This window comes from Oncorhynchus gorbuscha, linkage group LG16 (assembly GCF_021184085.1).
Source record: "Oncorhynchus gorbuscha isolate QuinsamMale2020 ecotype Even-year linkage group LG16, OgorEven_v1.0, whole genome shotgun sequence".
NCBI classification, from domain to species: Eukaryota; Metazoa; Chordata; class Actinopteri; order Salmoniformes; family Salmonidae; genus Oncorhynchus; species Oncorhynchus gorbuscha.
Window position 1 is genome coordinate 71,252,071 of NC_060188.1, and position 14,432 is coordinate 71,266,502.

Consider the following 14,432-nt stretch of genomic DNA (forward strand, 5'->3'; position numbering starts at 1 on the left):
GGCAAAGGGTAAAGTTTTACAAAATACAGAGCACTCTGTTTGTTTTAGTTTTGGAAACAGAAAACTGTAGGAAGATCAAATGTTTCGTCGATGAGAACTTGATAAATCGAACTCGCTTAATCTTCTACAACTGCCGGCCACTGGGCTTCCTCTCATCACCATATTTGGTAGTGAGTGGAAACGCCAACCGGATGCTTCACATTTATACAACCAGTGAAATATCTGATCTATGATCATACTAAATTTGGGTTGCACAATTTACGTACAGAATAATACATTTAATGATAGGCAGGTTTTAGTGTCAGGCGGCTCAGAGGCCGCCCTTACAAAAGCAGATTGCAGTTTTGAAACTGCAGTAATTGCATTCGACTGTGTTTTTTTTGACGCAGTAATTGCAGAGTAACAGCAGTTAACTGTGGTTACACTGCAAAATTACTGCAGTAAAAAAAAGGGTGTTCTTTTTTGACGCAGTATTTGCAACATACTTCCGCTATACAGAGATGTTTATATAATTGATTATATGTTCATGTCTCCGCCCTAACACTGGGAGTCGTCCCAAATGCGGGAAGTCAGGCGACAAGTTTAGGTCCAAAATAAGCCCATTGAAACGCATTGGGCTTATTTTGGACGGATTTTGGCGAGAGTGAAACCTAAGCATTGCCCTAACCACAAAAATGATTTTGCGACAATTCTGACCTCGTGGCTGTGCTAACTAGTGGAAACCATTTGAATCTTGTCATAAAGGAAGTAAGCGTAGAATGAATACGGAAGCCGATAGTAGTCATTACATAGAAAAAATAAAAAAATGGCAGCCGCTGAAAGCACTAGCTTGTCACCAAGTCAGGCAGAAGAACCACCTAAACTATCTGATTTATTAGATCGGGGATGGAAACTATATGAGGAGGTGGACACCACAAACGATCCCATCGCAGCTACCCATATCCAGGTTAAAATCAAGCGTGGGATAACGCAACTGGAAGAGGCAACGCGGATGGTTGCCCAGCTCGACTTGTTCAGGTAGCTAACGTTAGCTAGCACCTAGCTAACTATAGATCGCTGTCTACTCAAGCTTTGATGACTAGATACCCAGGTAGCTAGTTACTATCATGTATTGGGCATGATTATATATCAAAGAGTATAGCCAACTAAATAACGAACAGATTCCACCTTAAGAGTTGCTTGACAGTTTTGCCAGCTAGATAATTTTGATTGGCTAGGATAAGTCGTAAACAATCTAGTTAGCTAGCTAACGTTCGCTAAGGCAATGCAAATGAAAGTGATGCTGCATGTTCATTCTTGTTCATTCTTCATGTTGTTTTTTTTAGCCGAAATGAAGAATTGGAGGAGGTAGCAACAACAGATCTGAAGTATCTGATGTTGCCTGTCCTCCTGGGGGCTCTTACTATGAAGCAAGTGAACCTGGCAAAACGACTAGAGCAAGTTCAGATAGCAAGATGTTACTTTTTGGACTTCTTGAAAAGATGTAAGGAGTATAACATATCACAGTTTGAGCTACCCAAAACCAATGAAAACTCTGCTGGCACACTGGAAGAAGAATCTGCAAATGGGCCCCCCAAACCTCCGGACTTGATTGCAATGGCGACAGTAAGAGCGGCAAAGATAGAAAGGTATCAGAAACATCTGCTTTTGAATTATAATAATTTTGACAATCGGAACACGCGTTGTTTTGATTCAGCACTGCACAAGTAATATTTAGGCCTATGCTTTAAGGTCTAGTACCTGTCACGAGCCTCTTAAAATATGTTATGTCCCTCAGCTATTTAACAACTTAAACAGCTCTCTTATTTTATAATGCAGATGCACCCACATTGGTCTGATGACTCTTATTTATTGTGCTATACTCTGCAGATACACCCAGAGGAAGAACACCGAGGCCAAGCTATCAGAGATCAAGGCAGCAGTGGACAGTGGGCAGGCAGATGACGAGATAGTTAGAGACTTCTACCTCCTCAACTTGAGGAAATGGATTGTTGTATCCCTGGAGGAGATTGAGAGCATTGATCAGGAAATTGAGATTTTGACCAAGATGGATGTTCTAAAACAGGTACATGGATTTGAAGATGTAACTAATCGTATTCACCAATGACTAATTGAAAGGGTGATTTTCTGATGCTCTTTATATTTTCCATGTGCAGAGTTCAGCAGAGCCATCACAATCTAAAAGGCCTCCCATGAAACCCTTCATTCTCACCAAAGATGCTGTTCAGGCCAGGTAAGCACCTGCTCAAACTTATTTATTTCTCATTCTGCACATTTTTATGTAAAATGTTTTTTGTTTTCCTACTCACAAAATAAGTACTCTGTCCAACCTCCCTTAACAAAATTAAATTACATAGCTACTTGCTTATTATATAACATTAAGTAAATAGTTGAATAATGTATAATAAATGTGTAATTTTTCATTTCAGAGTGTTTGGGGCTGGCTATCCCAGCCTGCCTACTATGTCTGTGGATGACTGGTATGAGCAGCACAGGAAGAAAAATGCCCTGCCGGACCAGGGGATCCCTCGCAGCACTGGTAGGGGTAAAAGAGATGTTCAGAATTATTTTCTATTTACAGTTAACCGTATGTACATAAATTGTTTTGGGGAAAAGTCAAACGGTCATGATCCATGTTTTTTTACACCTTTTCTCATTCACCAAATACAATTTGTCCCCCATTCAGAGGACGTTGATGCAGAAGAGCGAGAGCAAGAAGAGAAAGAGAAGCGAGTTGAAAATGATGACAAGGAGGCCTTGCAGAAAGCTAGAGACTGGGACAACTGGAAGGATACACATCAGAGAGGCTATGGGAACCGTAAAAACATGGGCTGACAACCATCAAACACAGCAACAGTGCCAACCTGGTCTGCAGTATTCATCTGCTCTTATTCCCTCTTAAATACATTTTAACAAGTTGCCAGTGTATATGGAAAGGTGGCCTTGAAGAAAAGGGAGGTTTATCCAATCCCAGACAGAAACTGTTCATAAGTGTCTGTTTATGGTCCCTTTTTCTTCTGATGCCGCATATCACAGTTTTCATTGTGGCCATATCAGAGGAACATTATTTAGTGGCAGCCATTAATATGATCTGTAGGCTCTATGCAAATACACAACTAAGCATTGACAACAAGGCCCAGTCTCTGTCGAGACAGCACCGTGCTGTGCTTAAGAAGATTAGTAAGTGAATTTGATGATATTGTCTAACAGCTGCTCCCAAACAGAGTAATACAGAGTATCCAGCGAAACTTAAACTGTTGACTTGTGAAATGCCCTAATAAGGTGGTGGTAACACTCTACAGGTAGAACAAATTGATTGAATTTTGTCATCCATACTTCATCTGATTGGTTATGTTAGCTCATGTGCTTATACCTAGAAGATGTGCATCACAAGAAACTCCAATATTGAAAGATGTTTTCTCTGATCAATGTCCATTGTGAAACTGAACAATGGTTTGCTATGTAGGTATGATATGTAGCTACCACTTTTCATCTTGTTTTGCATTTTGTTAAAGAACTGTGTTTGTGAAAGCCAATTTGCTCTTCTCAAAAGTATGGCTGACTCATTTTATTTATTTTCCACCTCTTACAAATGTACAGTTTGAACAGGCACTGGTTTTGACAGACTTGGTGGATTCCTTTGTCAGTTGATAAAACTCTTGGTCTATTTTCTCCACAATAGCAGGAATTCTGTATGGTCTCCACTGTAACAAGAAATTATTTGAGTGTTTTGTACTTTTTCCCCATTTGTTTCTTAAAGAAGTTGCTAGTGCATTGAAAATATGGATACGGTCCAGAATAAATATGATACAGAAAGCTGCTATGGTCAAGCAAATTGTTATTGGCACATCGATATACACATACACAAAATGTGCATTAATCAAAATCATATATTGAACACGATTACTATTGCTCACATCTAACTTGATGTCGTTTGGTGAAAGCATAAATGATCTCAAAATGTATTTGTTTCCCAGCCAATTAAATTAATGTATTGCACATCCTCACTAAAAGTTTATTTTATTTTATACCCATTGGACAACTGTGAAAAGGATGCCCAGTAGACCACCTCAATTGTGGGTCACCTAGTCCTTGCTTCATGATGTGTCTTCAGTGGGCCTAGCACCCTCTAGAGATGAGATGTTGATCTGTCTGAGGCTTGTTTAAGATTATTTAAAATTATCTCTCCAAAGTATCCCTCAGAATTGTACTAGAATTGTCAGTTACATTTTTGACAGCAGGTGGGTATACAAGGAAAGGTTAGAATGTCTTTGAAAATACCACACACACTGATGCACACACGCACCAAATAAATTATGAACAAACAAGCATTTCTCTACTGTTATCTATAAGACTTACTCCCTCTGCATGTGGTTAGACTTTCTTTGTTTGGGTTTTGTAATTTTTTACTCCATATTGTGTCAAAACCAGCTTTCACTTCCCTTGCAGTACAGTGCACAATAGATAGGGCAGGCTTCTTTGTGTCCACACAGATTCTTTCCTTTGCTGAGGGTAGGCGGAAACTGAGGCGCTTGATCTGAATTCTAAAGGGGCTTGTTGGATCTAATAAAAGCAGCTATTGTATGTAAATTATTCACACAAGAGCATATGACTCCGACTGTGCAGGGCAGTGGCTAGTGTGAGAGAAATCATTAGCAATGCAAACGCATGGTGTTCTGGTTCACAGATTCACTAATGGGAAGAAATCCATCTATACCGATGGTAACTCAATTGTTTCTGGGCGTGTTTGTGCACTACTTCTACTGAAGGTAATTTCACGAATTTAATCATTTGTTACAGCTATGAAATCTAAATTAAGTATACTACACATCATTTTTTTGTCATGATTTATATGTTTGTGATTAGGTTTCATGTTAAAGGGCATGAGATCTCTACCTGGTCATCTTTCTGCCTAGTCAAACGAACATTTGTACTGATGATCTGGAAATGTTTATTTAGGATTAATACTAATAAACTAAAAGTATCCTTATAAAAGTGTATTTGATGTATTCACATTTAAAAGCATCAGTTGTGTTGTATTTCATTCTTCTTCACTCATTCCTCTACATAGATAGCCTATTGTATGTGGCTTAGATAACCATAGCTGTGCTTTCCAGTGACAGCCATAATAGGCTGCTTGTGAAATATCTTAGAAAATCAAGGGTGCACACTGTAAGAATGAAGAAAACATGCTAATCATAAATAATAACTATACTTAAAGGATTTATTGTGGAAATCTTAATTTAGCCATTCAATTTGTGATCTCATGTTCAAGAATCATATTCATTTAATCTTCTCTTACCATATCACCTCTAATTTCTCGTTTTATCAAAAAAATCTGCCATTAACATTTTTTTAAATCCTGAAATATGTTTTTTTCATTTATATCTTGATTTGACTGAGTTAAAGTGAAATAAACCTGAACCATGTTGTCTGTAGACTCTTTTGGCATTGGCTTATCATAGTCTTTGTTGTGACTTTACATATTATAAAACATTTCATAAAAGTCCCCACTATGACCCCACTCTGTGGTCAGTCTGGCTTGGGGAGGGGCATATATATACCATGCAGGCTGGTGCCAGTGTCAACATGGCACACTGGTCACATTGGGGCAGATACTCCCTTGCCAGTGACTTTGGGAAAATGGTCACCTGATGTGTAGTGCCAGACCAAAGGCTTGCGCTCTTAAGCCGCCCGCCAACATCAGGGCATGTAGAGAGGTTTGGTTCTCTACTGGCCGCACATCAATGTCCACGCTACACCGACGGGTCAACATTGTCCTCCACCCTGGGTGCTGCCTATGCCTCTTACACCTCCTGATGAGCTTGGTAACTTCCACCTCTCTTCTACTTCTACTGCCATGGCAGGAATGACTAAAACAATGGAATTCAATAGATCTGAATTATAACAAGATGGAGAGACCTCAGTTGCCGATGGCTTTGACGGATATGGAATTAGTCTTGGGGGATTCTGCTTTTTGAGAATTGATGGCTTTATGGAGATTTCCCAATATCTCAGTCGCTGACCAGTGCTGGTCAGACAGTGGTGTTGACTGGTGAAGCGGGTTATGTGAAATCTGTGTTTTTAGTTTAAAAAACGTGTAATTAGTGTTTGTATATAGAAATCTTGTGGAAATATCATACTATTTTCTATGCAAAATGATCAACAATTTATCAACATTATTGACCTCAAAGCTTTCTACAATTAAATCATTTTAATGGCGTCCTTGTTTTTCAGACCTGGAATCGAAAATGAACTGGGCGTCCTTTTATGCCGTCATCAGCGGTGTAAACAGACACTCCACTGGCATCGGTCGCGTCTGGCTCTCTGTTCTTTTCATTTTCCGTATCCTGGTCCTGGTGGTTGCAGCAGAGAGTGTGTGGGGTGACGAGAAGTCCGGCTTCACCTGTAATACCCAGCAGCCCGGCTGCAACAGCGTCTGTTATGACCACTTCTTCCCCATCTCACATATCCGTCTGTGGGCCCTGCAGCTAATTCTGGTGTCCACCCCAGCCCTGCTGGTGGCCATGCATGTGGCCCACCGCCGACACATTGACAAGAAACTCTACAAGCTGTCTGGCCGGGCCAACCCCAAGGACCTGGAGCAAATAAAGACCCAGAAGATGAAGATTGCGGGTGCACTTTGGTGGACATACATCATCAGCCTCTTCTTCCGCATCATCTTTGAGGTAACCTTCATGTACCTCTTCTACATGATCTACCCTGGCTATAAGATGATCCGGCTGGTCAAGTGTGACTCGTACCCCTGCCCCAACACAGTGGACTGCTTTGTGTCCAGGCCCACAGAGAAGACCGTCTTCACTGTGTTCATGCTGGCTGTGTCAGGGATCTGCATCCTGCTCAACATCGCAGAGGTCGTCTTCCTAGTGGGAAAGGCCTGTAGTAGGCACTTAAGCAATGCTGGAGACTCAACCATGGGAGCATGGATCACCCAAAAGCTCTGCTCCTACTAGAACAAGCTAAAGGGACCAACACTGTAACTGTAATTGGGCACATATGTTCAAAGCAATGGCCTTAACAACATTAATTAATGAGGTGTTCACACTTTTTCTATACTTTTCAAATAGATATGACTCAAAGGACAATTTCAGTTTGGATATAGAACAAAATCCAGAAGAGGAGACTGAAGAAAAGTATGGTAACCTGATTTATTAACAGTCCCTTACCTTGTAACGTCTCAAATTTAGCTGAATTCAATATGCAGTCACCTTCGATATGCTCTGCAAGATTCAAGCAACTAAACCGACTCATCATCCATTCTGTATTATGATTCATAAATAGTTTTCAATTCCTGATAGACATTTTAATCACTGATAATGTGGTATCATTAGGACAAAGCATTGGTACCCCTGGTTTATTATAAATAGTAACCCAAGAAAACTGTCAAAGTGATGAATTTAACCAACATTTGGTGGTTGTGGTGGAGTATTACTAATAACTATGAGGCTATTCCAAAGCACTACTAATAACTACCTCACTTTCATAGTGAAATATCAAGTGCTTCAAGACATCCACATAGTGTTTTGAATGCTATGAATGAGACTGATTATGCAAGTGTATAGAGTAAAATAGAATAGTGAATGAGAAAATGTGCTTAGTTGAAGTTAAAATGAAAGAACCAAATGATTAATTTTCATGTCTATCTCATTATTTTTCTTACTAGATACTGCATTGCTGATTTAAAACTATTGTGTGTGTGAGAGAAAGGATGTTTAGAATTTGTGGTACTGTAAAGTGTTTACTTCACATATAAGGGATTACAAAAACGGTAACTGTAATCCGTTACATTACCAGCAAAAAATATTGTAATCAGATTACAGATACTTTTGAAAAACTAGATGATTCAATTAAATTAAATTCAGAAGAGATTTGAGAAGAAATCACTTCTCTGTTTTCTCAATGACATTCAAATAAACATTGAAAAAAGGCGCAAATGTAAGTTTGTTCCACATGAGCGAGTCTGACCAGAAGTCAGATACCACTAATGATAACAAACCAAATGGGTTTGATGGATCGCTGTAAAAGAGCAGGAACAGGCTTTTGTAGGCTACAGTCCAAGCTATGTCTTCCAATGGTGCAATTTCTGTCGGCATCCAAAGATTATCTAACTTGAATAAACGTTTGGAGGTAAGGATGACAGCAGTGGTGTAGTCTACTGCGATACGGATCTCACAAACTATTGTTATCTGCGTAGCGCATTGATGTGAATCACACTGCTGCTCTCTTATTTAGCTATTTGCGTTTTACGGATTGTGGTTGTTGTGGATGGCTGTTCGCAAATCTAAATGTGTATTTGAACCCAATAATGGTTGAATTTAAGAAGTTTAAGCTGCTTATCAATCATTGTTTTTGAAAACAGTGGACCGCCAGTGAAAAATGCGCTCTCCATGTGAATCCAAAATATTACCTTGTTTTTCTCCAATGTTTGTAAAACATTGTAAATGTAAACAAATGCTTTATAGCCTCATAACATGGTTAAAACAATAATTGTATATCATGGGTGGTCAGTCCTTGCATCCATAGCTCTTGTCTATTAATCTGAGCATGGTTACATTTCTCCAGGCCCATCCCTCATCTTTTTACCAAAACTGAGGCGGGATGCACGGTTGGTTATTGTTTCATCTGTGAATTTGCACTTTGAACAGCTGCATATTATCAAGATATCAAAGTGTCACCAACAAAAAAATAAACAATAGACCTGTAGCAAATGCAGCATATGGCATTTATTTTTAACATATAAATAGCACTTTTCAGTAGTGCTCAAAGCATGCAATTTCATGAGCGCAGCATTTATTTTTAAATTTAAATAAATGAGCCCAATCAGTCCTCCATGACAACAAAATCATAAACAACAGAGTAGGGCTGATTAATATGTCCTTAGTTTTGGGGTTATGCTCAGGTAAAACTATTTGGCTAATCTATACTTCCATATTTCCAAGTCCTATTCTTGAAGATCAAGGGGTATAACATTTATTGGAATGACTGGAATTCTGATAGACTTTAGTTTTTAATGTAAAGATATCATTTAATTGTATTATTATATGTAGTAGAAAGTGATGGGTTAGAAGAAGCCTACATAACCAACCCATAAAGTAAAATGTAACATCCATATATGGCCCGCTATGTAAACTTTAACATTGATTTATCCTGCAATAGATGTTGTTCAATTGGAAACATACATGTTTGTGTTCTTCTAATGCCTCTTAAGGGGAAACTAATCTAAAAGTAGCTGAAAGTAATCAGATTACATTACTGAGTTTGGGTAATCCAAAAGTTACGTTACTGATTACAATTTTGGACAGGGAACTAGTAACTGTAACAGATTACATTTAGAAAGTAACCCAACCCTGATAGTATTTTAGTTCCTGTTTTGTTGTATACCATGCCTTGTTATGTTGAATGTCTTGCACATATTTGTATTACTGTAGCTAATATAATTAGACATTCCTAATAAAACACTTGATTTATATTATGTGCAATAGCCACATGGAAATATTAACGAGCTAGTAGTACACGCAGCTATTATGAGTGTATTCTGAATGCTTTATGTGTTGTTGTCTTGAGTTACAAGGTGACGTCGCTACAAAGTCTTTATGTGATACATCAGAAAGCCACTGGAGAGCAGCACAAACATATGAAACTAACCAAACATCATGTACTAAGGGCGTTTAGATTATCTGCAGTTATGATCATTTGACAGTGCCATTGAGTAAGAATTGGAAAGAGAAAAATCCAATCCATAGATTTTATTGATTGAAACACAATCAAAGAATGAAGTCTCGTGAAGCTTTTTAAAGTCAGAAGTACTGTATACTGCAGTTCTTGTGAGCTGTCAGACCACCTGTGAGGAAATGTCTGACGAAGCTTCAGCAATTAAAACCTTAGACTGGCCGGGTAGAGTGCATGGTCCCAGGTTATCAATAGCGTAGCCTTGTGAGGGGTCAGTCTCTGAGGCTAAGAAATATTCACCCTGGGGACAGCTGGGCCTAGCAGGGGCAAGTGTGAGGGCATTTCTCTTTTTCTGGAGCACATCAATAGAGACCATATATAGAGAGTCTATCAGATGTGAGGTCTGACTGAGAAGAGAGACATCTAATCACAATAGTTTTCACTGCCCCGTCTGAATTACTTCTCTAAATGTAGATGTTATCTGGAATTATTTTTACATGACACTTAGCTGTTATTGGATAAATACAGCAATTCTTTTTCACGGAAGTCATATGGTAAGCATTCATACTATGCCTTTCAAAGTGCAGATTTGCAATGTACCATATGTTCTATGTTTTCTGTTTTCTCTGTTGATTTATCTTACCATGCAATTTGATGCTTAAGGGGTTATGATTTCATCGATACAATGAACAGTCAGTTTAACCAAACAACGTTTTTACTGTTTTAGGTAAAGTAAATATAGCTAATTGCTTCTGTTTAGAAGGATGTCCTCTTGTTGAATTTACAACCACCACAGACTATGAGATTCCTGTCAGCCTGTCAACAATGACACTGGAGTATGTGCCAGTCAATGACAACCATAACAATGAAGGGAGGGCCCACCTTTATCATTTTCTGATGCTCTCCCGCTCCACACAACCACAGGGCTTGGAACACTACCTTTCAACTCCAATTCACCAACCCCCCCAAACCTCCTGAGTGTGATAGCAAAGCCACTCCCTTCACAGTGAATTATATTTAGAGCCATGCCACGCAAGACTTAAACCCACCCACCCATTGGACTACTTAGACGCCACTCAGTCGTAAAGAAACATCACTTTAGCAGTGGGCCTTATAATTCTCAACAGAGAGTGAGTGTTCTCATCCTAGCTAACTGACACAGTGAAAGAGGGTGCTTACAGAGGTCCTATTGGTTACTTTTACAGGACACATTTACAGGACAAGAGCTGAAAACTCATTGAAACCATTTGGAGACAAGAGTGCTTAACATTAGCAGTGTATTGTCATCACTATCAAAGGACATGGCCTTGTCGGGGACAGGAGTACCACAGTGTAGACTGTGATAGCAACCTAAGTGGAGACGCCACTACTGGATCTGCAATTTCACTGGAGATGAGCATTATGGGAAGGTGGGTCTTGACACACTGTGTCTATAGAAGTTTCAACTGAAGAAACATACATTAGAAATAATTAATATGGTCAGTAATACAGTCAATACCCAGCTAGCACAAAATGTTCTGAAAGCCATATGTTTCTTAGAAATTGGTGAAAGTGTGGGTGTTCTATGGTTATTTTGCATAACCAGTACTTAGACATAACATTTCCTACCATACATGTTTCCTCCTAAACAGGAAACTTATACATGTATATATTTTTTTGTTATTGCGTACTACCTTCCCAATACTTCTGGGAATGATGCCGGATAGTTGCTTGGCTTTTGAACATTCTCAGTACATTTAAGGAACTTACCAAGAAATTAATGTTTTTTTGTAATTTCATTACTTTAACAGAACGTTTCGTAAAAGTTCAAAGATGGATTTCTTTTCAATTTTGGTAATGTTCTAGGAATGTCTCCAACTGGTTTGACATTGGGAATGTTCTCAAATGAGTTCAGAGAATCAATATTCTTCTGTGGGAATTACAGTACTTCAGCATAATGTTTCCTACTGTACAGGTTTCCTCTTGGTTGTATTTAAAGTAATGTTCTCAAATTGTTCCGAGGAACATTAAGAAAACTTTGCATAAAAACCACAGGAAAACTTGAATAAAGTTCATAGAATGTTCTATGAATGTTATTTAAAAACATATACATTCAGTTCTTCTCAGTATAAAATAAAATTCATCTTCTTCTTCAAGTGTTATTGGCAAATCGCAACCAAATGACAGGTGCATACACCGCCACCTACTGTACTGAAGTGTGAGGCCAGTCACAACCTATCTATATCACTATATTCTCTTAACTAACCCTGAATTTCTAATAAAATAAAATAATAACCTCACTAGCCCCATCACCCCCACCCAAAATACCACATACTCATTCCCTTCCAACCTCTCTGAACCTTGTCAAACAACCTCTCCCTTTCTACATCATACATTTCACAAAATAATAATACATTCAACCATTTCCTCTAAATTTAATTAGGCAAGTTAGTTAAGAACAATTTCTTATTTACAAAGACTGCCTACCCCAGCCAAACCCAGATGAAGCTGGGCCAATTGTGGCGCCGCCTTATGGGACTCCCAATCACAGCCAGATGTGAAACAGCCTGGAATCTAACCAGGGTCTGTAGTAACACCTCTTGCACTGAGATGCAGTGCCTTAGACCACTGCGCCACTCAGAAGCCTGTACACCCATTACACATTCCAGTAATGCCTAAGACTAATGCCTAAGTGTTCTATCTATGCTTGGAGTTCCAAACAGTTAAACTAAGCTATTTGTTTTATTAAAAGTCTCATTGAAACATGTTCTCAGAATGTTAATAAAACCTCCCAGGAACATTTTCAGGGAACCATAGTTCTCAGGACCAAAGAATGTACGTTCCCAGAATAGGTAAAAATGTCACTTCCGTTCAAAAAACGTATGGCTTCATTCCCAGAACCAATGGGAAACCAGAAATGTACTTTCCCACAACTTTCAAGGAACCAAATGTGCTAGCTGGGATATTAGTCTCTGAATTTCTGAAATGGTTCAACTTCAAACTGTTATGAGGGAAGTCAACCATTACAGTGAGTGTAGTTGCAGTGCAATGATTAAACCATGATTAAACCATGGACTATGAGGAATGTAATCACAGAAATCCTAGATTGATACGAGTTCTTGGCCATCCACATGTACAGTACACTGTCATGGAAGGCCCTTAGGTAACAGCTTCCTAGTTTTTCATAACTTTAAAATCCCTGTATGGAAAGTGAAACTCATCTGGGAACCTGACCGCCACTTCCATAGGCAAGTCCAACTGGCATCAATCAGTATGTTTACTAAAGTGACAACTCAACCCCTGGAAACCTATATCTAGGGAGAAGAGAGCTACACCCTGTAGAGGCCATGTGTGTCAGTGTGTTTGTCTTGGAGCTCCTGCCTGGCAGTAGGATACAGTGGCCAGGCCACTGCCTGCTCCAGTGCATACTATAGGTACAGTCAGTACTTAGTATGCATTCAATGGGTACATAGTCGCTAGTGAAAGCCTACACACCCCTTGCACATTCTTCACATTTTTATGCTTTAAAAGGAAATCTAAAAAGGTAATATTTTCAAATATTGTAGGTGGCAGCATCATGTTGTATGCTTGTCACCGGCATGGACTGGGGACTTGATCAGAACAAAAATAAATATGAAAGGAGCAAAGCACAGATAAAAAGTTAGAGGAAACCCTGCCTCAGTCTTCTGAATTCCGAACCTTGGGATAGGGTTTTTTTTTCAATGGGAAATTACACAAATGTTAATGCCAAAGACACACCAGAATGGCTTTCCAATAGATGTTGAGTGATCCTCGATGGTCCAGTTTCAGTCCTACTTAAATCTGCTTGAAAATCAGAGACAAGGTTTAAATATTGCTGTCCATCAATGGCTCCCAACCAAATTTACTAAGAGTTGTGCAAAGTTAGTAGAATCTTATTCAACGTAGGTTGTGTACTTCAGTAGGATTTTTGCCAAATGTAATTTTAAAGCAGCAAAATGTTAAGACTGTTGTGTAGACTAAGGTTATTATAGTTTTGTGTTTTTATATTCAGGTTTTTTTCTATTTTTATTTTGAATTCAGTTTAGTTTGTTAGTTTTCAAACCTGATTTGCTAGTTTTTATTTAGTTTGAGTTGTATAAAATATTTCTATTTCGTTTTTATATGATTTCGTTTCAGATTTAGGTTTAGGGACCGAAGGCATACATGGGAGGATATGAGCCATTTGGGTTGTATCGTTTTTTATGTTTTTGGGGATGCCACTTCTTGCAACTGGGGGCCATTAATACATAAGGTGATGGGTCAGGTCATACAGTAGGTTAGGTAAGCCCTTCTCATGCTACATTGGAGTCATTCCACATCCCTTTTGATTAGCTGAGGAGATTTAGTCAAGTGTGAAAAGCTCTATCTAGAAACAGTTGATTCTTGCTTGTGATACAGTTTGGAAAACCTTGAACACAACTTAATTATCATTCAAAAATAACTTTACAAATACGAAAGATAAATTTACTGTTAGCTGTTTTACCGCAGATTTCCAGAGGTGTTTTGTGTAATACCGCTTTGAGCCGACATTCTGTCGCCATTACCTTAGGACGTGCAATGCAAAAAACCTCTGTGGGAATCAGTGTTAAAACGGCACACAGTAAATGCATCTTTTGTCTTCGTACAATCATTTTGGGTTGATATGAAAGTAGAATTTCTGAGGTTTCCAAAATCGTATTGCACACAGTGACGGTTAGACAGAGTGTCGGGACAGTTGTAAACGTTTGCCCTGCTCTGATCTA

General features: G+C 38.8%; 2 protein-coding genes across 4 annotated transcripts; both read left to right on the forward strand.

Annotated features, from left to right (window-relative positions):
* Positions 1 to 607: 607 nt before the first annotated feature.
* On the forward strand, positions 608 to 3,819 carry igbp1 (immunoglobulin (CD79A) binding protein 1). 2 transcript variants are annotated; one of them, XM_046306832.1, is made up of 6 exons: positions 608 to 1,017; positions 1,326 to 1,628; positions 1,870 to 2,065; positions 2,157 to 2,233; positions 2,430 to 2,545; positions 2,687 to 3,819. In XM_046306832.1, exons 1-6 carry the CDS (start codon positions 806 to 808, stop codon positions 2,833 to 2,835), a joined length of 1,053 nt encoding a protein of 350 aa, XP_046162788.1. In that variant the 5' UTR covers positions 608 to 805; the 3' UTR covers positions 2,836 to 3,819. The 2 variants fall into 2 exon arrangements, with proteins under 2 accessions (XP_046162788.1, XP_046162789.1); XM_046306833.1 differs by having other exon boundaries at positions 612 to 1,017; positions 2,430 to 2,539.
* A 151-nt stretch (positions 3,820 to 3,970) lies between these two features.
* LOC124000467 (gap junction beta-1 protein-like) lies at positions 3,971 to 8,828 on the forward strand. 2 transcript variants are annotated; one of them, XM_046306835.1, is made up of 2 exons: positions 3,971 to 4,769; positions 6,238 to 8,828. In XM_046306835.1, exon 2 carries the CDS (start codon positions 6,252 to 6,254, stop codon positions 6,972 to 6,974), a length of 723 nt encoding a protein of 240 aa, XP_046162791.1. In that variant the 5' UTR covers positions 3,971 to 4,769; positions 6,238 to 6,251; the 3' UTR covers positions 6,975 to 8,828. The 2 variants fall into 2 exon arrangements, with proteins under 2 accessions (XP_046162791.1, XP_046162790.1); XM_046306834.1 differs by lacking the exon at positions 3,971 to 4,769 and adding an exon at positions 5,708 to 5,828.
* Positions 8,829 to 14,432: the final 5,604 nt, after the last annotated feature.

Bases quoted from the DNA above. Each gene is read 5' to 3' on its own strand.
- igbp1 (XM_046306832.1), top strand. From the start codon at position 806: ATGGCAGCCGCTGAAAGCACTAGCTTGTCACCAAGTCAGGCAGAAGAA. The intron at 2,234-2,429 runs GTAAGCACCTGC...TTTTCATTTCAG, and splicing joins AAAGATGCTGTTCAGGCCAG to AGTGTTTGGGGCTGGCTATC. The intron at 2,546-2,686 runs GTAAAAGAGATG...TCCCCCATTCAG, and splicing joins CCCTCGCAGCACTGGTAGGG to AGGACGTTGATGCAGAAGAG.
- LOC124000467 (XM_046306834.1), top strand. From the start codon at position 5,801: ATGCCTCTTACACCTCCTGATGAGCTTG. The intron at 5,829-6,237 runs GTAACTTCCACC...CTTGTTTTTCAG, and splicing joins TACACCTCCTGATGAGCTTG to ACCTGGAATCGAAAATGAAC.